Consider the following 25,141-nt stretch of genomic DNA (forward strand, 5'->3'; position numbering starts at 1 on the left):
TATATATATATATATATATATATATATATATATTTGTGTAATTTGCTGGTTAAGTAGGTTAAGTAGGTTAAGTATATATATATATATATATATATATATATATTTGTGTAATTTGCTGGTTAAGTAGGATTTAGGAAAGATTAAGTGCATAGACATCTGCAGAGGTAAAGAATTAAAAGATTCCTTTTTTTCTTCTCTAGCTTATAACTATAAGAACTTTTCCCCTTACCTTCTTTTAGTTCTGAACAGACTTCATATTCCCACATTTTGCCTTTTCTTTGTTCAATGTTTAAACTATTATGCCCAAAATATTGGCTGGAAGGGCTTCTGACTTGGATTGCTCTCTAATGGGAGATATATGATCTCCCATTAGAGATATGTGCTTTAATTATTGAATGTGTGAAATATGTAGAAATGCCTGGGATCCCAAGAAATGAAAGGTGAATGAAATAAGTGTATGAGTGACATCCAAATAGAATAATGTGTTAAAAAAATTATAGATACTTTATGAGGTTTAAACTTTTAGAAAATCAAGATGAACTGTGGAAAAAATTGTGCAGTCTGGCAATGATCTCTTGGCCCTGATTTCTTGAAACCTGAGGCTACTGCATTCTAATGTTGAGAGATAGGAAAAGGACCCTTTTTGTAAAGTTGGAGTTTACAACACATTATATTAAGATTTTATAAATATATATATAATTAGGCTGAAAGTAAACACCTAAAGGCTTCTTTTCTGAATCTATATAAAATATTCACTCTCTTAGTCTGGGTAATATATTCTCATGTCTGTAGATTAGATTATTCAGTTAAAACTAAGAAAGAAATGCAGACTACTGAAAAATCTATCAGCTTAGTTAGAAGACCATGCTGTGTTTCAAGTATCAGAAATATATTTGGATCTAATCTCTAGTATACATTTTCTTTAGAAGTCTATATCGGGTAAGGATTTTTTCCTTTTCTATGCAATATATTTTTAAGGCTATAATAATGAAGAAGCAGTTCTGTTTAGAGCATATTATAATAATAATAACTTTAATTTTCTATACCGCCATAATCAAATGACTTCTAGGCGGTTCACATTGAAAGAAGGCTGGACAATCAGTGAATTACACAATGCATGAAGAGAAATGTTACATAAGAGAATGGAGTTACATGGGGAAGGAATATATGAGAGGTTGGAGTTACCTGAGGGATTTCATCAGGGATTGCAGTGGGGAAATAACATAGTGAGAGAAGGTCATCTGTTTAGGCAATAAATTTGTCGAATAAAGTGGTTTTAATTGATTTTCGGAATGTGTTGTAGTGCTGTTTGGCTTCATTTATGCAGTTTTCCAGCCAGGATTGCTGTCTGTTTGCTTGGTACATGAAGGTTCTATCCAGGAAGGATTTGTATTTGCAGCCTGGGTATGCAAAGATGTTTTTGTTTCTGGTTGTTCGTGTGGGGTTGTGTAGAATGAATTGTTTTTGCAGGTAGGAAGGTGCTAGACCCCAGACTTGTTTGAAACAGATTCAAGCAAATTTGAACAGTATTCACGCTTCCATTGGTAGCTAGTGTAATTTTTTGTACTAGGGGCTAATGTGGTCTTTTTTTCTCAGTCTGAAGATTAAACGAACCGCAGTGTTCTGTACTAATCTCAATTTTTTTACTGTTTTTTGTGGGATACCCAGGTAGACAATGTTGCAGTAGTCCAGGATAGATAGGATCAGCGACTGCACCAGTAACCTAAAGGATGTTGTGTCAAAGTATTTTTTGATAGTCCTTAGCTTCCACAGTGTGTAAAAGCATTTCTTCACCAGTAAGTTTGTGTGGTCAGCCATGGTTAGGTGTGTATCTAGTGTGATACCCAGTATTTTTATAGTTTTGGATATTGGATATTCGTGGTCGTTTATTTTTAACGATGTTCTCGTTATTTTGTGATTGGGGCTCGCCAAAAAGACTTGTTTTCTCTGTGTTTAGTTTCAGTTTGAAGTTGGTGGTCCATTTTTCGATTTCTATCATTGTGTGTGAGAGGTTAACTATAATTTCATTTGTGATGTTATTTAAGGGGATTAGGATGGATATATCGTCTGCGTATATATAGTGCTTTAAGTTTAATTTTTGTAGTAAGCGATCTAAGGATGCGATGTAGATGTTGAACAATGTGGGTGATAGTGGGGAGCCTTAGGGGACTCCCGACGGGTTTTTCCATGGGTTGGAGTAATTTCCATTGCTGGTTACTTGGTAGAATCTGTTTGTAAGGAATTCTTGGAACCATTTCTTTACCTTTCCTGAGATTCCCATTGCATCAAAGCAGAATGGTGAGGGCTAATTAGCTTATATTACAATCCAGCACTAACAACACAAACTGTGAGCCCTACTAAGATAAATCCAATGGGTGAAAAAACTCCTTTTGATTCATTCTTTAAAAGCAGATACATAGTTTATAAGCTGTATAAGAGTTTATTATCTTCTTTAACATAAATGTATTTACTTTTTCTATTCTTTGTAAACTTTCTTTAAAAGCGTTATGTTTAAAGTTCAGGAATTTTCTTTGTCTGACATAGTCCCACCTTCTAAGGGAATGTGCTGACCAAGTATTGGAGCTTGGAGAGATGATGTATCACCATTTCAAACAGTATATAAGCAAATGCCCAACCCTGGTTCTTTGGAGATTCTTCTCCATAAGCAGAGGTGATTTAAGTCCAGTGTGTGAAAGGATCTCCCTCATACAAAGGGCAATTATGAGATTATGTTTTATAGAATTGTATATGATTGACATTTTAATTTCTAGTTTAATTTTAATATAAATTGAATGAATTTTATTTTTATTGAAAATGCGCATATCTTTGTGTGAGTTATTGGTGTCAAGGGTAGCCTTGTTGGGCTAGGACATGGTATCCCAGGGAGCGTGCGCTGGTCAGCACATAATAAGTTTGTAAACCACTTAGGCATTCATGATAGGCGGTATATCATATTGAAATAAACTTGAAACTTGAAAACATGAAGTGGAACAAAGATCAGACGGTACATTTGTTCAGCCCTACAAATAACCATTGCTTCTCTCCCTGTAGCTTTTTCCATTCTATGCAAGGAAATCCCCGTTTCTGGTGGAGAGATTCCATGAATATTTTCTTGGTGGAGTGGATGATATGGCATTCTGGACAACTAAAATCTTCCACTTTACTAGTGAAATGTTAGATAATGGGACCAGGTGAGATTCTAAGCTTCTTAAATTTCTGGTTAGGACCATTATCATGTTATAGCAGGACACTTACATAAGAAGTTCAAAAAGGTGCATATTTTAAGCCAGTTTACAAAGACAACTTAGGTATGTATATGCCTGCCCTGTATAAAATATGGCTCCCAAATCCATCCTCAAATGTATGCAAATGCCCATAAACAAACTGATACGTGCTCTGAAAAAAAAAAAGTGTAGATCAGTTCATGTACTCTAAATGCTTATGTTTTATAAAATACACATGTATTCTATAATGCAATCTGCTTCCATGCCTCCCAAACTCCCAAGTATGGGAATACCTGTGTACAAACCCATGGATTCTATATATCTGGTCCAACTTTGTACATAAGTCAGAGATGTGCACATGAATAAGTTGATGTTTCTGAGCTCATTAGTCAATAATTGAGTGCTATAATCAATTATTGATGTTAATTGGCAGTCTTAAAAATGTGTGTTTTGCATCTTGCTGCATGCTATTTATATAACATGGCGCCTAACTTCAGTCACATGTATCTGAAAAGGGGATGTAGCCAGGAGAGTGTACCTAGGAGGGACTTATCCGATGAATGACGTTCACAGAGGGGGAGTATAGGGGGAGATAAGTGAGGAGAGAGATTCGGGGCTGCAGAATGAAGGCACTTGTCAGTAAGAGGAGTTTGAACTGTATACATAAATGGATGGTGAGCCAATGAAGTGACCTGAAGAGAGGGGTAATGTGAGTATGGCAGTTCTGGTAGAATATAAGTCATGCAGCAGAATTTTGAACGGATTGATTAGGAGAGAGATGGTTGAGTGAAAGACCTGAGAAAAGCAAGTTGCAGTAGTCTAAGGGAGAGGTGATGAGAGTGTGGATAAGTGGTTTGGTAGCATGCTTGAAAAGAAGAGGTCAGTTTTTGGTAATATTATAGAGGAAGAAGTGACAAGCTTTTATTGTTTGTTGCATCTGAGCGGGGAAGGAGAGAGAGGACTCAAAGATGACTCCGAGGTTGTGAGCTGACAGGACAGGGAGAAGGAGAGTGTTGTCCACAGAAATAGAGAATGGGGGAGAGGGGAGATGGGTTTAGGTGGAAAGATAAGGAGCTCAGTCTTAGCCATATTCAGTTTTAGGTGGTGGTGAGACATCCATACAGCAATGTCAGACAGGCAGGCTGAGTCTTGTGGAAAGGTTGATCTGAGACTCATCAGCATAGAGGTGATATTGAAAGCCATGGGAGGAGATTGGGGCACCAAGGGAGTGGGTATATATGGAAAAAAGGAAAGGGCCCAAGACAAAACCTTGAGGAACACTGATTGACAGTGAGATGGCAGAGGAGGATCCACCATAGCATACACTGAAAGTGTGATGGGAGAGGTAGGAAGAAAACCAGGAGAGAACAGAACCCTGGAACCCCAGCAAAGACAACATATCAAAGAGTAGATGGTGATCAACAGTATTGAAAGCAGCAGACAGATCAAGAAGGATGAGGATAAAGCAGACGTCATTGGATCTGGCCAGGAACAGGTCATTAGAGACTCTAGCAAGGGCAGTTTCTGTGGAATGGAGTGGGTGAAAGCTTCATTAAAGTGGATCAAGAATAACTTGAGATGAAAGGAAATCCGGGTAATGGTGGTGAACAGCATGTTCAAGTACATAAGAACATAAGAACAGCCTTACTGGGTCAGACCAATGGTCCATCAAGCCCAGTAGCCTGTTCTCATGATAGCTAATCCAGGTCACTAGTACCTGGCCAATACCCAAGGAGTAGCAACATTCCATGCTACCGATACAGGGCAAGCAATGGCTTCCCTCATATCTTTCTCAATAACAGACTATGGACCTTTCCTCAAGGAAGTTGTCCAAACCTTTCTTAAAACCAGCTATGCTATCCGCTCTTACCACATCCTCTGGCAACGCGTTCCAGAGCTTAACTATTCTCTGAGTGGAAAAAAATTTCCTCCTATTGGTTTTAAAAGTATTTCCCTGTAACTTCATCGAGTGTCCCCTAGTCTTTGTAATTTTTGACGGAGTGAAAAATCAATCCACTTGTATCCGTTCTACTCCACTCAGGATTTTGTAGACTTCAATCACATCTCCCTTCAGCCGTCTCTTTTCCAAGTTCAAGAGCCCTAAGCATTTTAGTCTTTCCTCATACGACAGGCGTTCCATCCCCTTTACCATAACTTGTTTGTTTCCATTCCTCCGCATCATCACCCTTGAAAACCATTTCTGGTTCAGATAGATTTCATACATCTTCTTCCGTAAAGACCGAAGCAAAAAATTCATCCAGTCTTTCTGCTATGGCCTTATCCTCCTTGATCATTTAATGGTTCCACAGATTCCCTCACAGGTTTTTGCTTCCGATGTACCTAAAAAAATTGCTATGAGTTTATGCCTCTTTTGCAAGTTTCTCTTCTTAGCTGTGTTTAGCAATACTTTGCATCTAACTTGCCAGTGCTTGTATTTCTTCTTATTTTCTTCATTCAGATCCTTTTTCCATTCTTTAAAGGATGTTTTTTTTTGGCTTTAATAGCCTTTCACTTCACCTTTTAACCACGCCGGCTCTCATTTCCTCTTCTTTCCACCTTTGCTGATACGTGGAATACATCTAGTCTGGGCTTCCACGATGGTATTTTAAAATAACATCCATGCCTGGTTTACAGTCCTAATCTTTGCAACTGATCCTTTTAACTTCTTTTTAACCATTTTCCTCATTTTATCTTAGTTGCCCTTTTGAAAATTAAACGCCCCCTACAGTAGATTTCTTTTGCGACATTACTCCCAGTATCAGCTCAAATTTGATCACGTTATGATCACTGTTTCCCAGCGGACCCAACACAGTTAACTCCTGTACTATGTCTTGCATTTCACTAAGGACCAAATCCAAACTAGCACTCCGTCTTGTCGGTTCCCAGACCAGTCGCTCCAAGAAGCAGTCATGTATGACATCTAGGAATTTTACCTCCCTAGTACTCCCCGATGTAACATTTAACCAGTCAATGTTGGGGTAATTGAAATCAGAAATTACTCAATCAATGCCCTATAGGGAACAAACAGGGATCTCTAAGACACTGCAAGGCCTCACCATCACATACACACATTTCACTCACTCATTCACAGATAGAAAAAGAAAAGAAGTGGAGAAAAAGCCTCAGTTCAGCTTCATATGGCAAAAAAACTCCACTTCTTATACATCGTGCAGACACAAATAAACCACTTGCACACGTGTGAAAGATAAACGATGGTAAAAAAAAAAAAAAAAAGGCACTGTAGCAGCCCTCAGAGAACCACCATATAAATCAGCACGCCAAAAAAGTCATGAAGTAATCGTGTGGATAAATCTGCACCTCAGCACAACAGTCACTAACATTGCTACATGAGCAGAAATCCCTCTGATGAGATTTTACAAGCCCTTTTCCTGACGTGTTTGAGTAATTGAAATCACCCATTATTATAGTGTTGCCCATTTCTCCAGCTTTCCTAATCTCTGAAAACATTTCTTCATCTATCTGGTATAACCCTGCCTTTATATTTCTTCCCTTCACACATGGAATTTCTATCCATAAGGATTCCACACTGCTATCTATGTCATGCAGAATGTATTTTCACTGTATAATATCTCCGCTGTATATGTACAGTCTCCTGCATTGTAAACTGCTCCCAACTGCATAGTACATCCCCTCACATTGTATCTTCGCTGTAAATGTACAGTCTCTTACATTGTAAACCGCTCTGAACTGTTTGTGGTATTGCGGTATACAAAAATAAAGTTATTATTATTATTATTACTAGTCTTTAAGCCCGATACATTAACGGGTGCTAGAATAGATGTGTCTGTCTGTGTTTCTTTATCTCTCTCTCCTTGGGCGCTGTCTGTATCCTTCTGTCTCCCCCTCCCCCCCAAGCAAAGCTGTCTGCCCCCAGCACCCACCTCTCCCCCAAATGTATCTCCATGGCCCTCTTCTTTTTTCCCCCCCCAGAGCAAAGCTGTCTGTCCCCAGCACACCTCCCCCCAAAGCAGCCCCCTTTCCCTATCTCTCCATGGTCCCTTCTGTCTCCCCCCCAGCACACCCCTCCCCCAAAGCAGCCCCCTTTCCCTCTCCCTGTCTCTCCATGGCCCCTTCTGTCTTCCCCCCCGAGAAAAGCTGTTTGCCCCAAGCACACCCCTCCCCCCAAAGCAGCCCTCTTTCCCTCTCCCGCTGACTCTCTCTCTGGCCCCCTTTCTTTGTCTGTCTTTCTGTCCCTCTCCCTACCCCTGTGTCTTTCTTTCTTTCTGTCTCCCTCCCTCCCGCTGTCTGTCTGTCATTTTTCCCCATTTCCATCTCACTTCCCTATGCAGCAGCAACAGCACTTCCCTCCTATCCCCCCCTTTCCTGTGTAGAAGCAGTAGCACCATTTTCCCCCACTCCCCCTTTCCCTTCTCTTACCTTCTCTTCCCTGCTCCGTTCGGCCCCTCCCCCTTCTTTTACTGCCGTTGTCGATCCGGCCTGCTCCTGACCCTCCCACCGCCGACAAACCTCGGGGCTCCAGCCGCATAGGCAGCACTATAAACACGCTGCTTCGCGGCCTTCTACTGGCGATTTCCTCTGCTGCGTCTGTCTCAGATGATGTCATCAGAGACGCAGCAGAGGAACTCGGCAGAGAAGGGCGTGAAGCAGCGTGTTTATAGTACTGCCTACGCCGCAGGAGCCGGGAGGCGACAGAGAGGGCAGGGGGTGCTAGTGGCCTGCAGCAGCCGCTCCGCAGGTGGAGAGCAGGGAAGGGCGCGCGGCTTACGGTCTGGCCTCATGCGAGGCAAGACAAGTGCGCATGCGCACTTCCTATGGGTCGCTACAGCTCACGGAAAATGGACGCACGCATAGGAAGTGCGCATGCGCGGCTTACCGTTTTATTATATTATATTATTATTTGATTCAATTCCTTTTTTAACATATAGCGCAACCCCCCTCCAATTTGATCTACTCTATCCTTGCAATATAATTTGTACCCAAGTAACACAGTGTCCAACTGATTGTCCTCCTTCCACTAGGTCTCTGAGATGCCTATCATATCTATCTCAACATTCAGTGCTATATACTCTAACTCTCCTATTTTATTTTTTAGGCTTCTAACATTTGCATACAGACACTTCAAATTGTGTTTTTTCCTTGTAACTACAGTCTGCTGAGAAGACAGGGAAAATTTGAGTCTTTTACTCTGCCTTCCTCTTAAGCCCTGCTTGCATTCTTTCACCATTATTGGAACCTCTCTACCGGGGCTCCCTAAATATCCTGTTTCAATAGTATCCTCCAAGTAGCTTGGATAGGAAGGGGAGAAGGGAGATGGGGCGATAGTTGGAGAGGGATGTGGGGTCTAGTGAGGGCTTTTTGATGAAAGGTGTGACTATGGCATATTTGAAGACATCAGGAACATTTGCAGTGGAGAGTGATAGGTTGACACGTGTTTAGTGCTACATGTCTGGGCAGATTTGGCAATAGTGGTAAAGTAGAAGCTCCGCTGATAAGAGGTGAGGGTCAGCTTGGCAGGGTAAAAGGATTGGGATATACTGAAAACCTAGGAGGGGAGGTTTAGAGAAGGAGAGATGCTGGATTATGGATGAGGATGAGGATAAGGAAATGGAGATGGAGATGCATAACTATGGGTGGGAGGATGTGTGCATGGTCAACATTTCAGTTGGGCTAGCTCTGATTACTCCCATGTGGATAGTGCATTAATTAATGTGGTTGCCATGTTAGTCCTTTTAGATATGTAGAACAAAGGTTAAGAAACAAGTTGTAGATTATACCTTTTAAATAGACTAAGGGGCTCATTTAAAAAAAAAAGATAGACATTCAAAACACAGCACTTGGATGTCTTACTATTCAAAATGTCCAAGTGGGCATTCTCAAAACAGACTTTCTAGATGTATTTCGTTTTGTCTCTAGTGCATCTAAAAAGGGGGCATATTAGAGGCGTGTTTTGGGCAGGCTTAGGATAGGCTTAAGACTTGGATGTTCTACAGGCATAATCAAAGGGATTAGGACTTATATACTGCCTTTTTGTAGTTTTACAAGCACACTCAAAGTGGTTTATATATAGGTACCTCAAGCATTTTCCCCGTCTGTCCTGATGGGCTTACAATCTAGGGGCAGTGGAGGATTAAGTGACTTGCCCAGGGTCACAAGGAGCAGCATGGGATTTGAACCCACAACCTCAGGGTGCTGAGGCTGTAGCTCTAACCACTATCCCACACATCTTTTTCTTATGCTCTTAAAATAGTGTCTTAAAAACAGTCAACCAGATTTTTCCAGCAGCAAAATATCAATTTGTTTTAAATATCTCCCTAGTGACTGCTTCATACCTGAGAATCCCTTGTTTGTGCAGTGCAATGGCCTTATAAAAGACAGCAATATGTAAGTAGAATCTTTTGTTCACAAAGGCTTCAAGCTTGTCTGTTTCTTATTAGACAGAAAGTTTCATTCATGGAATGAATAATAAAATAAAGCTCAATAAAATGTACTGTAGGTGACTGGCAAGGGGCCAGCTCAACCTATAGACTAGGTGAGGCACTGGCTCAGAGCGCCAGAGAGAGAGTGCCAAAATCATTGTTCCTTCTAAGCTCTCTGAAGTCCAGAATCTCTTCCTCCCTCTCTCCCTCCCCTGCCTGCTGTCTAGTATCCCTCCTCCCCAGTTTACTTTCAGACTCCTAGAGGGTGCTTGTAGCGATAGTAATTAGTGCACACTGCCTGTGGTCTCAAACTCAAACCCTTTGCAGGGTCACATTTTGGATTTGTAGGTACTTGGAGGGCCTCAGAAAAAAATAGTTAATCTCTTATTAAAGAAATGACAATTTTGCATGAGGGAAAACTTTATAGTTTATAAATCTTTCCTTTTGGATAAGTCTTAATAATATTGGCATTTATTGCTAAAGAGACACATGATCAAAAAACTGTTTTATTTTACTTTTGTGATTATGATAAACATACCGAGGGCCGCAAAACAGTATCTGGCAGGCCGCTAGTTTGAGACCACTGGCCTAGAGCCTTCTGCCTGCTGTATCCTGCCGCTTCTGATGCAACTTCCTGTTTATGCCTGACCTGGTGTAAAATGTTCACAACTAAATTTAAAATTAAAAAAATGAACACAGAAAATATAATGATATCTGCTGTAATGGGGCAAAAAGACCTATACCCAAAGCACATAGCTTGATTCAAGGGCATATCGGGGGCAGAAGATATTATCATTGGTCTAAAACCCCTTTTTTGTGTACGTAGTGCAACAAACAAAAAATATTTTTTCAATAAATAGTGTTTCATTAAGTGCACTGACATCTACAATAATAAAAGCAAGAAAATGCTGAATGTCAGGGGCCACTTTAAATGTGGTTCCTGCAAAAACTGTAGCGTGACTTTGGAAGTTAAGGCTTTTGTTAACCCTGTGGACAAGAAGATCTACAATCTTAGACACTTCAGTAATTGCAGTAGTGCTTTTGTAGTCTACATTATCAAATGTCCCTGTCAAAAGAAATATGTTGGGAAGACAGTGAGATTGTTTAAGCTGCGGTTAAATGAACAGAGATCCAATCTTAAAAGACTTAAGATAGAGACACCTTTGGTGTCTCATTGCATTAGCAAGGGACACAATTTTGATCAACTACAATGTTTTGTGATAGAGTAGACAAACTTAGACCAGGGGGAGACCAGAATAAAATTCTACTACAAGAGAACAACAATGGACTTTTAAACTAATTCACTTGAACCCACAGGACTCAATCAGGGCATAGAGTGGAAAGCTTTACTATGACATCATTATATCACTTTTTCATTGAAGTAGGAGGGATCAACATACATTCTATACTTACTGTTGGAGATGTTCATATAATCTCCCCAACCCTGAAATGTCCTGTCTAAATTAGATTGTAAGCTCTTCTGAGCAGGGACTGTCTATTGTATGCTAAAATGTACAGTGCTGCGTATGCCTTTCAGCGCTATAGAAATAATAAATAGTAGTAATAGTAGTTATAGCGCTTTTTTAACAACGGGACTATACATTAGCAGGGGTTGCTTTTTTTTCATCTGCATGCATAGGTCTGGTGAATGAGGCATGCTTGGGGTCTTGTTCTCACCTTTCAGTGCTGCTTTGCATCGATGCTGATTCGTCCCCCCTCCCGCCTCCAATTCGATGCTGATTTGCCCCTCCCACTGCCTCCAACCTAAACAGCAACGGTAAATAATAATAATAATAACAGTTTATATACCGCAGTACTGTGAAGTTCTATGCGGTTTACAAAAGATTCAAAGAAGGATACAAATTGATTGAACTTAAAAGAGGTGAAAGATAGTGGTTAATAGGTCAAGAGAATCATTATTGAGGAGAAAGAGATGCTCAGCAGCCTTCCCTCTGCATCCCAGGGCTTCCCTCTGCATCATCATCAATGATGTCATCAGTGATGCGGCAGAGGGAAGGCCCCAGTGGGAAGGCCAGGAGCAGCCTGTTCATCATTGCTGCTTTGACTTGGAGGAAGCAAATCCATTCAAATCGATTCACCAAAGTGAATTGGTGAATCAATTCAAATGAATCGGGCAGCACTACCGCATACCCTCAACAAGTGGCTCGCGTACCCCTAAGGGTGTGTGTACCGTGTGTTGAGAAATACTGGTCTAAATGGTTTCCATTCAGGTACTCAAGCATTTTTCCCTACCTGCTCACAGAAAATATCTTTGCTTTTGTATTAGATCTTGACATTTCCAATGCAAAGTTTTTCCCTTTGCACTGGCTTCAATGCCTTGTGCCTTCATGAAATGCGTAGTGATCCTGGTGGCACATTGTGGTTTCAAGTATTTCCCTATTTAGACAACTGGTTACTCAAGGCTTCATTATTGCGAAGAGCTCAGCATGCCATTAACTCAACAGTTCTCTTGGAGCTGGTTTGCCATCAATTACCAAAAGTCACATCTGCACCCTTCTCAGATGGAGTTCATTGGGGCTCTCCTGGATACTACTCAGGGTCAAGCTACTGAAGCAGAGCGTGAACAATCTGCTGTGTCAAACGGTCTCTTACCTTCGATGCACTTCCATATGTCAGATGTTACGCCTTCTTGGTTACATGGCATCCACAGTACACATCACTCCAATGGCACATCTTCACTTCAGAGTTCCACAGTGGACCTTGTCGACCCAATAGTCTCAAGCCAAAGGACATCTGTCTGCTACATTCCAAGTCACATCGGACCTCCATCATTCTCTCCAGTGGCAGATGATTCCTTACAAATCTCACTCAAGGTCTTCCATTCCAGCTTACCTGCCATCACAAACTTCTTATCACAGATAACTTTGATGTTAGGATGGGGTGCTCATCTAGATGGCCTCCATACTCAAGGAGTATGATCTTACCACATATCAATCTTCTCAAACTGTGATCAATAGGCAATACTCTTAGAACATTCTAGGACCGTCTCCTCCAACAGATAGTTCTTGTCCGAACAGACAGTCAAGTTGTCATGTTCTACTTGAACAAATAAGGGGACACAGGATCTCACCCCCTTTGCATGGAAGCAATAGAAATTTAGAATTGGGCAACTGCTCACAGCATACTTCTCAGAGCAGTTTACTTAGCGGGGGAAGCAGAATGTTTTGGCAGATAAATTGAGCAGATTACTTCAGCCTCACGAATGGTCTCAGCATATATGTTTTAAGTTAGGTTTTCTCAAAATAGGGAACAGCAGACATAGATTTCTTCGCTTCCCCCACAACAGCAAACTTCCAAGATTCTGCACCAGACTCTATACCTCCAATTGCATGGCGCTGGAGCGATTAGGGGAACAGATTCCTTTACACAATTACTCCAATACCTCTCATTGGAAAAACTCTAAAATTCAACAAGATCAAGGCATCATGATACTCATAGCATGTTTTGGCCGCACCAGGTTTGGTTTCTGCTACCTCTAGAGCTCTTGACCAAGAAACTGTATATGTTGCAGCCGTTCCTAACATTATTGATGCAGAACAAGGGATTCCTCCTTCAGCTCAATCCCCACTCCTATCACTAACAGCGTGGTTTCTTTCACTGAGCAAGTAAATGCTTCTTCCCTCTCAGATGCCATATCTGCAGGTAGAAAACCTTCCACTCAGTGCTATTACCATTTCATATTGACAAAATTTTCTTCCTAGTGTAATTTGCATTCTCTAGAACCTGTTTACTGCCATCCATACTGGACTACTTTCTCTACCTTTCTAATTCTGGACTAAAAACCAATTTGGTTCACATACATCTCAGTGCTATCAATGTGTCTCATTCTTCCTTGGACAAAAAAACCTCGCTGTTCACCACTTGGTAGCCCATTTCTTGAAAGGCCTATTCCATATAAAACTACCTTTCAAGCCTCTACCTATTGCTTGGGATCATAGCGTCTTACTATCTGCTCTTATGAGCCGCTTACATCTTTCTCTCTTAAACCTCTTACTTAGAAAGTTGTTTTCTTCATTGCCCTCACCTCTGTATGCCATGTGAGTGAAATTCAAGTTCTTGTATCAGATCCTTCCTACATAGGATTCTACCACAACAGAATAGTGCTTCAAATTCATCCAAAATTTGAGGTTGAGGGGTGATAGATTCAAGAGCAATGTTAGGAAATTCTACTTTACGGAGAGGGTGGTGGATGCCTGGAATGCGCTCCCGAGAGAGGTGGTGGAGAGGAAAACGGTGACGGAGTTCAAAGAAGCGTGGGATGAACACAGAGGAGCTAGAATCAGAAAATAATATTAAATATTGAACTAAGGCTAGTAATGGTATATGGCTGTTTGGGGGAAGATGGGCTAGAGAGGGCTTCAGGGCTGGGAGTGTGTAGATGGGCTGGAGTAGGTTTTGATGGAGATTTCGGCAGTTAGAGCCCAAGCACAGTACCAGGTAGAGCTTTGGATTCTTGCCCAGAAATAGCTAAGAAAAAAAAATTAAAAAAATTTAAATTGAATCAAGTTGGGCAGATTGGATGGACCATTAGGGTCTGTAACTGCCATCATCTACAATGTTAAAATTCCTACATAAAGTTCTTTCAGAATTCCACCTCAACCAATTCATAGTTCTGCCTGGGTTTTTATTTCTAAAACCATATACGCATCCTGGAGAGGCAGCTCTTCACACCTTGACTGCAAATGTGCTCTGGCATACTACCTGGACCAGACTAAACCTCATAGGGGATCATCCCAGCCTTTTTTGGCTTTTGACCCTAACAGACTTGGAGTTTCTTTTACCAAGAGAAACACCTGCACTTGGCTAGTGGACTGTATCTCCTTCATGTATACTCAGGCTGGGCTGATGCTCCAGGGCCATGCAATAGCCCACAATGTCCGAGCTATGGCTACTTCAATGGCTCATTTCTGCTCTGCATCTATTGAGGACATCTGCAAAACAAGTACTTGGTCCTTGATCCATATCTTTACTTCTCACTATAATTTGGAACAAAACTCCAGAAGAAACAGTCAATTTGGACAAGCACTTCTGAAAAATCCGTTTACTTCCTGAGTGCCAACTTTCCCTCATACTCTCTAGTATTTTGCCAGGATCATGTTTATATATCCATTATCCTTCTCCAGAGTCATGTTCCTGGCAGCTTGGGAGTTCCACATATGAAAATATTATGCCTACTTCTCCTTGGAAAAAGCAGATACTTACCTGTAGCAGGTGTTCTCTGAGGACAGCAGGCATATATTCTTACAACTCACACACCTCCCCTAGTTGACTTCTTAGCTTTGTTACTGAACTGAAGGTCCTGTGAGCCTGTGTTGGGTATAGAGGCACTGGCATGTGTGCAGTATGGGCAGTGCCTAAAGATTTATAAAGACAGTGCACTTTGTAGTGTCTGTACTGGCTGCCATGGATGATGTCATCCACATGTGAGATTATATGCCTGCTGTCCTCAGAGAATACCTGTTGTAAACTGTCTTGAACTGAAAGGTATAAGGTATGAGGGGATATAAATAAAGTTATTATTATTATATTAGCTTTATATTGCCATTTAAACATGTTAAGAGCAAATTACATGCATTATGGCTGGAATGCACCTTAATAACTATAACCCCCTTAATCACTTAACTTTAGAGTTTATACAATCTTGTCTATATCCCACAAAAACCTTCATTATGTTAACACAATTGCTGATTCATGGGCAACTGTATTCACATTAAGAGTAATTCTATTCCTCTCAATCTTCCTAATAAGAGGGTAGATGTCATTATGTGCAAACTCTCTATAAGAGACAGCCAGTCGGTGTACAACCTTTCAGTGCTGCTCCAGTTCAAACAGTGAGTGATTTTAATATTGAAAACTAAGAATTGTCATCTGAATTTTTTTTAATTGCTAGATTGCTTTGATATCTTCAGTTTAAATAGTTTGGAACTAATGAATGAAATACAAATACCATAGAGTGCTCTACTGGATGAAAGCATTCAAATTTGAAGTCCTTCTCCCCTCTTTATTAGAATAACAAAATTTAAAGAATTGATTACAAAATTATGCAAATAAGTAATTTGAATTTCTGATTGATATATTTACTAATTTCTCTTATTATTTTTGAATTTCTTTCGATGAGATACTTTGCAAAGATATTTATTTATTAGTTTTGTGTCTACCATGACAGGAATGAACCTCTCTAGTAAACCATACATTGATGGTGCAATATACTAGTTTATTGCTAAAATGAAAGATTAGAATAGATTAGTACTTTGCTTTGCATTTGATGAACTGAGCCTACTAAAGAATGTCTCTTCTTTGGGTGTTTTTCAGACCATCCTGGACCCAACAAGTGGGGTAAGCCTTTGTTATACATATATGGTGATTATAAAATTATCTCCCATGTTAAAGTATATGTGTGCTTTTAGGTGACTTGGATATAGATATAGGCATATTAGGGGCAGATTTTGGCAGGGCTGTGATTTATGTGCATTGTTTACAATGTATATTTATAAAAGATGTCCAAAGTGAGCATCTACTTAGCCTCCCACCTAGACTACTCGTTGTTTATTTATTTATTTCCCTTTTTTATACCATTCTCCCAAGGGAGCTCAGAAAGGCTTACATGAATTTATTTAGGTACTCAAGCATTTTTCCCTGTCTGTCCTGGCAGGCTCACAATCTGTCTTATGTACATGGGGCAATGGGGAGATCAAGTGACTTGCCCAAGGTCATGAGGAGCAGTGTGGGTTTGAACCGACAACCTCAGGGTGCTGAGGTTGTAGCTTTAACTGCTCTCCACATAGCTACTTCTATTCTGGGGATCAAAACATAGTGCTCTGCTTCCTGGGTACTAAGAAACTGAATTTGAAGTGACTATGGTACCCCTATGTCAAAGGAAATCCATCCCATGAGTATTTTCCTATATATGCTTGTCATAGTCCATTAGGAATCTGGGGTTGGATAGGAGCAGGTGTTGTGGGCTGTATGTATTTGTCTGGTATGCTTGTATTGGAACCTGCTATAGTCTGTCTTTTTGTGTGTTATTATGGCTTTAAATTTAACTTTTTGCAGTTGTTTCCCGAGGCCTTTTTGGACTGTGTTCCAGTGACATCAAATAGAGTAAAAGAAGACAGTCTATCCTGGCCCAAATCCATGATTCGTTCACGGGAACAAGAGAAAAAAATGACAATTTTTATCCCATAGGTAGTCATAGGAGCTATGTAGGTGAAGGGCAAGCTTCCTAGACACTTCTTTCCTGAGTTTAAGTAAAGATATTTAGGGTATACACCCTAGGTGGGTGAACAATCCTTTGCATGTGGGAATAGAGGTTGTGAGATAACTGCTAATATAGAGTTCACACAAAGTCTGCTTTCTGCTCACATAAAATATTTTCAATCCAATTCTGGCTAATTTGTTTGGAAGAGTTTGAAAAGACATAGAATAACAACCACATATTCCATCTTCTGGTAATAGCTATTTATCAGTGGTAGCCTTAAGGTTGTTGGGACCCAAGGTAAGAAAGTTGTCTGAGGCCTCCTAGAAGCTTTATTTTGATGACCAATAAGTAAGCCAGAGATTATATGTTTAATTTATGAGCCTCCTAAACTATGGAAACCCAGGTGTTGCCTAGATTGCCACCCTCTGTGGCAGTGCATATCAATCTTTTTGTGGCCCTGATCTCATGATTGTACTAAATAAAATTGTGTAACCCCCTCTATGAACAAAATAATGATGCACCTTTAGAGAACCTGCCCAGGTCATGACTCTAAACATAGGTTTGAGCCACAGTTTGGGAAGTTCTGCCCCAAGGCCTCCACTTTTTGAGAAAATTCACAGTTTAGCTACTATTCTTCTCTAAGTCAAAACCTCTGAAGGGGAATTGACCCTCCCCTCCTATTAACTCATCATCACTTTTTTTTTAAATCTCCACAGAGCAAAACCAGAGAGGCATGGATACCATAGGAACGTCCAATTTTCACTCATGAAAACAGTTGGAGCAGACATAATTTCCACGGAAAAAGGCATTTCCTTCAGAATTAATAATTGGGCCCAGGTAAGTGAAATTCTCCCCTCCCTCCCTAATATTCATCCACTAGTGGTCAGCTTTTAAAAAAATGCTTAATGTTACTAGCTAGATTAACCCCCAATATTCAGTGCTGTCCCATGTCTGGGCATCAGCACTGAATATTAGGGGCTAAATTAGATGGGGATAGCCTCTGGAGCCTATGTAGGTCCCGGCCAATATTTAGCTGGGGTCCACATAAGAAAGTTTATGTGGGCTCCAGCTGAATATCAGCTGGGTCCTGCATAACTAATTTTGCCCTTAAAATCCCTCCTGATCCCCCCTCCTGGCCTCCAAAATTGATCCTACACCTTTCTCCCAGCCCGTAAACATCTGAGCACCTCCTCTCTCTTTCTGAATTAGCTCCCCACCCCTAGTCCCTCCTAAGGTCTAGGTAGACCTCCTCCCAGGTCTACTTGTCTCTCTGGTGGTCCTAGTGGGATCTTTGGGGGCAGGAGCAAAGCCCCTTTACTCCTTCCCTTGTGGCTGTACTCATAGCTTGCAGTACTACACTAATTACTGTTACCTGCTTAGTTAATAAGCAGACTATGTGGCATAAATAAATAAATATAAGTTGATAGCAGTCCGATAGTACAGTTATACCACTGATGTGCAATTTGAGGACTCTCATAATAGAAGGTCTCAGTGTAATTCAGGTTTCATTTAGCACTGTATTTGACTCTTTTCTTGCAGAATTCTTTGCATTTTATAAACACAGCTGCCACTGCGATGAACATGAAGAACGTTGAAGTCCTGTCAACAGGCAGAGACTCTAATCATGTCACCAAGCCAAGCGCTTCCTACTATTTGAAAACACCTTATGCTAGACTCGGCTGGTTTGTGCTATCTCTTATTTTTAATTGCTTCTAAATCACAAATATTTTAAAGCAGTAATGGCAAATTTTGATTCACAAATACCACAAACATTTTTTTGGGGGGGGAGGAGGGGCTTCCATTATGAATATTCATAGGAAATGTCAGCATATATTTAAACCAGAAACCAGGCTAGTTTCCACAAGTTTGCTATCAAGAGCATAAGAGTTGCTACACTGAAAGTCCATGAAGCCCAGTATCCTGTTTCCAACAGCAGCCAACCCCAGGTCACAAGTACCTGGCAAGATCCCAAAGAGTAAAACAGATTTTGTGCTGCGTATCCTAGGAATAAGCAATGGATTTCCCCAAGCCATCTCACGAGATATTTATATGATGCCAGAGGCTTACAATCTAATTTTTGTATCTGATGCAATGGAGGGTTAAGTGATTTGCCCAAGATTACAAGGAGTAGTAACAAGGTTTGAACTGCATTTCACTTGTCACTCCAGTGCTTCAATACTAGGCTACACTTCCACTCCACTATTGTTGGAAAATGAATTGAAGGATTCGCCAGCATTTCTGCACTAATTTCTGCCCATATGCAAATGAAAGCTAACCTTAAACAGTGACTTTTCAGGATATCAGTTGCCCTGTCTTGTTGGACCCCAACCCCTTTCTACCTTTTATATGATTATACAAGGACTTCCTGTTGCTCAGGTTTTTTTTAATGACAGCATTGGTGCTCAGTCTTAAGGGAATCATTATTTAGTTGTTGCAATCAAGAAGTATGTCAGACAGCAAAACATATTGGAAACATGGAAATGTAGCACTGCCACTTCCAAAATAGGGTCCATTACCAGTTCTTCCTATTTCTAAAAGACACCACAGCTGGTTTGTCCCCAAAATATATCAACATTCAGCAATTTGAAAATCACCCATCAAGATCACTTTCCCTTTCATGGCACAGAAACATAGACATTGATGGCAAAGTCTGTAGTTATCAAGTATACCCAGCCATACCAACTACTATGCTCTATAATCCCTTTCTCTATATTAGAGATCTCATGTGCTTGTTCCATGCTTTCTTGCATTCAAATACAATCCTCATCTCTTATTACCACTACTGGGAGCCTGTTCCGTGCATTCACTACCCTTTCTGTAAAGAAATTTCCTTACATTACTCCTGAGTCTATCCCCTTTCACCTACCTTTCAGCTGAATGAGTCATACCTCCTGTGTATTTAGCTCATGAAGGTATTTAAATATCTGTGTCATATTGCCTGCCTTTTCTTTTTCAAAGTATACATAATGAGATCTTCAAGTCTGTCTCCCATATGCTTTATGATAAAGACCACTGCCTATATTAGTAGCCGCCCTCTGAACCGACTACATCCTGTAAAATTCTTTTTGAAGAATTCCACACGCAGCTCCTGATTGGTAAGGCCTGACTTTAGTACAGGAACAGGTGGTCAGAGCATACAGCGAGTGATTTCCTTCACTCGCTGGCACTCTGGCTGCTCTCTCCTGCTTCTCCTGCTTCCCTCTCCAGTCTCCCCCATGAAAAACTGTATTTGCGGTTTTTCAAGAACGGAACCTCCGCGAATATTGGGGGAGTACTGTAATCAGATTTGTCTGGCCAAACCTACCTCTGGTAAAATCATGCTGCCTCAAGTCCTGCAATCCACTGGATTCCAGAAATTTATTTATTTAAGACATTTATATCCCGTATATCCAAATTCTATACGGGTTACAGAAGTAACATACATAAATCAAATTATACAAACACATATATACAATTATTATAAAACCAATAATCAATGAAGAATAAATTATAAAGAATTAAAACAACAATTACCCATCACAGATCAAGAAAAGCCTTCCTAAAAAAAATAAGCCTTTGAACTGTTATGGAAAGTTAACAAATTAGGAATCAAACAAACTAATTTAAGAAGGGAATAGAGGACCTTTCACACCAAAAACATGGGAACGGCTAGTTGCCTTGGATATTTGTCGAATAGAAGGAACAATTAGTTAGTTCTTGGATTTAGATCTCAAAGAATGGGAAGGCACATATGGTTCCAAAAAAAGAATTCACCACTTTCAGTAAGGAGCAATGTAAAGCCTTATATACTATAGTTAAGCTCTTAAATCTCAGTCTTCTGTTTCAGAAGCATTTCCATTAAATTACAAACTTAATACAGAGATCAGACTAACAGACCAGTAGTTCCCAGCCTCCTCTTCTGCTTTTGTGGAGAGGGACCACATTTGCCATTCTCCAGTCCCCTAAAATAATTCTCAATTTTAGAGAAGCATTGAAAAGGTCAAGCAGCAGACATACCAGAACTTCCCTAGGTTCCTTCAGTACTTTCAGATGTATCCCATCGAGCCCCCCCCCCCCCATCACTTTAGTGTAGCTAACACCTCATGAACACAGTGTTCTGGAAATTATTCAAACACTTCCTCATTCTCGTCCCTATCTGAACAAGTGCAGTTGAATACTGGGTGTTAAAAGCTGCTATTTCTTGATTTCAGAAATGATTAAATGTACTGTATGTGAAATGGGGAGCTCAGTGGCGTACCAAGGAGGGGGCGGGAGGGGCGGTCCGCCCCGGGTGCCAGCCCTGAAGGGGTGCTCCTGGCCTTGCCGTTCAGTCCCCCCACACCCCCGAAGGACCGCTCGCCCAACTGACCTTCCTGCACCACCTGTGAAGCAGCAAGCAGCAGGATCGCGAGGTCAGCTATCCCTGCGCTGCTTGGGCGCTGCTTCCTGCGCCGCGGTCCCGCCCCTCCTCTGATGTCAGAGGAGGGGCGGGAACGCGGCGCAGGAAGCAGCGCCTAAGCAGCGCAGGGATAGCTGATGTCGCGACCCTGCTGCGGCTGCTTCATAAGTGGTGCAGGAAGGTCAGTGGGGCGAGCGGTCCTTCGGGGGTGGTGGTGGGGACTGAACGGCAAGGCCGGGAGCATAGGCAGTGCTGCTTCATAGGTGGTGCGGGGAGGCCAGGGGGGCGAGCGGTCCTTCGGGGTGGGGCGGGTGGGCAGGCAGGCAGGCATTCAAGGGGGGAGGGGGGTGACAGGCAGGCAGGCCTTCAAGGGGGGGGGGGACAGGCCTTCGGGGGGGGTGCAGACCTTCAAGGGGGAGGGACAGGCCTTCAAGGGGGAGCAGGCAGGCCTTCAAGGGGGGACAGGTCTACAAGGGGGGACAGGTCTACAAGGGGGTGGGACAGGCCTTCAGGGGGGGTGCAGGCCTTCGGGGGGGGGTGCAGGACTTCAAGGGGGGGACAGGCCTTCAAGGGGGGGGGGGACAGGCAGACAGGCCTTCAAGGGGGGGACAGGCCTACAAGGGGGTGGGACAGGCCTTCAGGGGGGGTGCAGGCAGACCTTTAAGGGGGGACCCTGGTTTAGAAGTACACGGAGGGAAGGGGGTGATCAAAGAGACGTGCATATGCCAAACTTTGCAGGGGGGGGATGAAGAAATAATGGGTCTGAAAATAGAGGAGAGGGAGAGAAATGATGGACCATGGGATTTAGGGAGGGAAGGAACTGAAAGGGAGAGAAATTGGACACAAGGGATGGTGTGGAGGAGGGATAGAGATACTGGATAGGAGGGTAATTGGGAAAAGAAAGGGAGAGATGGTGGACTCTGGGGTGGTGGGGAAGGAGGGAGAGATGCCGGATGAAAGGGTAGTTAAGAAAAGGTGGATCTGTGGAGGGAGATGAAAAAAAGGAAAGATACCAGACTTCCTGGGGAGGGAAGGGAAATGGAAAGGGAGGACAGAGTTGGCAGATGGATGGTTAGCACGCAGAAAGAAGAAAGAAGGAGACCCTGGCAAGCAAGTTATCAGAAGAAAACCAGAGCCTTGGACCAACAAGATTTGAAATATAACCAGACAACAAAAGGTAGAAAAATTAATTTTATTTTCTGTTTTGTGATTATAATATGTCAGATTTGAAATGTGTATCCTGACAGACCTGGTGTTGGACTGCAAACGTGAGCTAGGATTTAACAGAGAGAGGAAAAGTCCTTTTTGTTTCTTTATTTTATTTACACCACAGCGCCAGTGTGGTTAGGAGAAGCCAAAGGGGGTGAAAAAGCTATAAAACCCACCAGGAGTTTTGAAAAAAATCACCCAACTGGGCAGGAAAATCGAATTGAAAAACCAATTGAATAGGCTGAATTGAATCAAAAATTTTTTTCCTGAATCTGGCAGCATTAGTTTGCGTTACTGTCTTAGACTTTAGGACCTGGGATTGGGGAGAGATGGCATCCTCAGTACTTTATAATGCAAGTGAAACGAGGATTTGGTCAGACTTTTGAAGGGTCTGTAGAAAAAAAATATTGTATAGGCCGGGGACATGAAACAGCAGGAAATGGGAACTTTTCTTCCTTCTATTTTTGTGAATGGAAAGGCTGAGGATGTCAGAGAGTTCAGTTAAAATATGTGCTTTATAAGAAAATATAATAATGTGTTTTATAAAGTTTATAGCATAGCTGGCCTACCCAGTGAGGTGTTTCTAGTGGTGGTGGTGGCAGCGTGTCAATGTGTTGAGAGGAAGAGGTGGTCTGGGAAATTCTGCTGAGCAAACTTCGGGCCCATTTCCACCCCCCAGTTAGTCCACTCCACTCAACTGGTTCACACACTGAGTGGGTCTTTGGGTGTTGTGTTGGGATCTCTTCCAGTGGTTTATCAGTATCTCCTTCTGGTCCAAGGAAGGAAACTTTGTTATCCTTAGCATTGACCTACAGAATATGTTTGTAACAGCGCTGCTTGTGTGGCATTAGGCTATGTAGTGATCGAAAGAAAAAAACAGACCTTTGCACATTTTTGCACTATATGGTGGGTGTATGAGGAGATTCACATTTCCTGCACAGCTAAGTCCATGTGAAGTTACCTTGTGCTGTATTTGACATCTAGCAAGGTCTCTGTTTGAAAGGAAAGATCTAAACTTAAAAATGAAGTGGCCAGAAGTTATGGTAAAAGCAGATAGTGTAGCTGGTTTTAAGAAAGATTTGGACAAATTCCTGGAGGAAAAGTCCATAATCTGTTATTAAGACATGGGGGAAGTGTCTGCTTGCCCTGGATCGGTAGCATGGAATGTTGCTACTCTTTGGGTTTTGACCAGGTATTAGTATCCTGGATTGGCTACCATGAGAATGGGCTACTGGGCATGATGGACCATTGGTCTGATCCAGTTAGGCTATTCTTATGTTATGTTCTCATCTGTAGGGGCCTTTGTTTTCACTTCTTATTTTAATGTATTTTTTTTCTGGGAACTTAGTGTTTTTTATAATGGGAACAAAAATGGAAGAGAATTAATGTGTATGGGATGAGGGGGTAACTAATTGCTTCAACTAAATAATTCAATCCACTTCAAACAGACATAGGAGAACTCACGCACCATTCACACACCCTCCAACAAAAACGTCGAAAGAAAAAAACTATTCGACAACCTCCTAGTCATTCGAGCTGCAACACTCGACCCCCAACCCTACAACCAATTGACATCGACCACATACTGCAAAACCTTCAAAGAGAAATAAAAACCCTTCTATTCAAAAAAACACATAAAACCGAACTAACACAATCAGAACTGTCCCAAGCATCACCTGCAACTACTCCATATGTACTTCTGATGTCATGACAATTCAGACATAATTTATGTTATGTTATGTTTGGAATATAAGAAAATTTTCACTGCCTGTTTCTATTCTGACGATTTATTCCGTTTCATGATCATTACAAAAAATATTTTTTTACATGGGGGGGGGGGGGGTGTCAAAAAAATGATGGGCCCTGGGTGCCACATACCCTAGGTACGCCACTGGGGGAGTTGACCCCTTACCAGGTTCTTTTATCCTCGGAGCTGACGTAAGGCTAAAAAGTTACTTGCTATGTTTTTTGATGATCAAATTCCTAATTCTGGTTCAGGAACATTGCAAACCCATGAAAATCACACAGTATGGCCTTTCTTTCTACCTTTTTAAAACTTGATTCTTAAATTTTATGCTTTTTAAAAAATATGCAATTATTTAACACAAATTTTAAAAACTTGTTACACCGCTACTTTAGTAGAGCTCACTGTAAAATAGTGTGTTCCTCTGCTCTTTATTATACAGGTGTGAGCATTGTCCCCTGGATTTTTAAAAGGTCGCCAAAATTGGCGTGTGATCCTGAGATATGTGTGCAGCTTAATAGGTTAACAGCCCATTGACAGTCAATAATTGGATGCTAACCTAACCTGACGAAGGAGTTTTAGGGCTAGATTCACTAAGCAAACCGATCATGTACTGATCGATTGCAAGCCCTTTGCAACCCGATTTCTCTCTGACCCAATTCACTAACCTCTGACCCGATTATCCTCTGATCCGTGCATGTAAATGAGGCGGAACGGCATTCAAATGTAGGCAGGAAGCGATTCACTAAAATAAAAAAGCAACACCGACTGGGCTGGCCAATTCAAAATAAGCAACTGCTGAGGACCAGTCGCTGAGGTCCTTTCTGACTGCCCTGCCTTCTGCCGCCCTGCTTTCTGCCCCGATCTCCTGCCCTGTCTCAGCCCCGATCTCTTGCCTGCCCTAATCTCTTGCTATTTCCTGTCTGCCCCGATCTCATGCTCTCACTCCGAATCTCTCCTGCCACCTTG

The 25,141-nt window shown here is 41.6% G+C and overlaps 1 protein-coding gene across 4 annotated transcripts in view; it reads left to right on the forward strand.

Moving 5' to 3' along the window:
* The window catches only part of GPLD1 (glycosylphosphatidylinositol specific phospholipase D1), a 111,740-nt gene that overhangs the window by 36,510 nt on the left and 50,089 nt on the right, over positions 1-25,141 (forward strand). For all 4 annotated transcript variants that reach the window (XM_033934498.1, XM_033934499.1, XM_033934500.1 and 1 more), the window contains 5 exons: positions 3,052-3,191; positions 9,522-9,587; positions 15,956-15,979; positions 17,558-17,678; positions 18,381-18,523. In XM_033934498.1, coding sequence (XP_033790389.1) covers positions 3,052-3,191; positions 9,522-9,587; positions 15,956-15,979; positions 17,558-17,678; positions 18,381-18,523 — 494 coding nt within the window. The remainder of the gene's footprint in view (positions 1-3,051; positions 3,192-9,521; positions 9,588-15,955; positions 15,980-17,557; positions 17,679-18,380; positions 18,524-25,141) is intronic.

This window comes from Geotrypetes seraphini, chromosome 2 (genome assembly GCF_902459505.1).
Source record: "Geotrypetes seraphini chromosome 2, aGeoSer1.1, whole genome shotgun sequence".
Taxonomy (NCBI): Eukaryota; Metazoa; Chordata; class Amphibia; order Gymnophiona; family Dermophiidae; genus Geotrypetes; species Geotrypetes seraphini.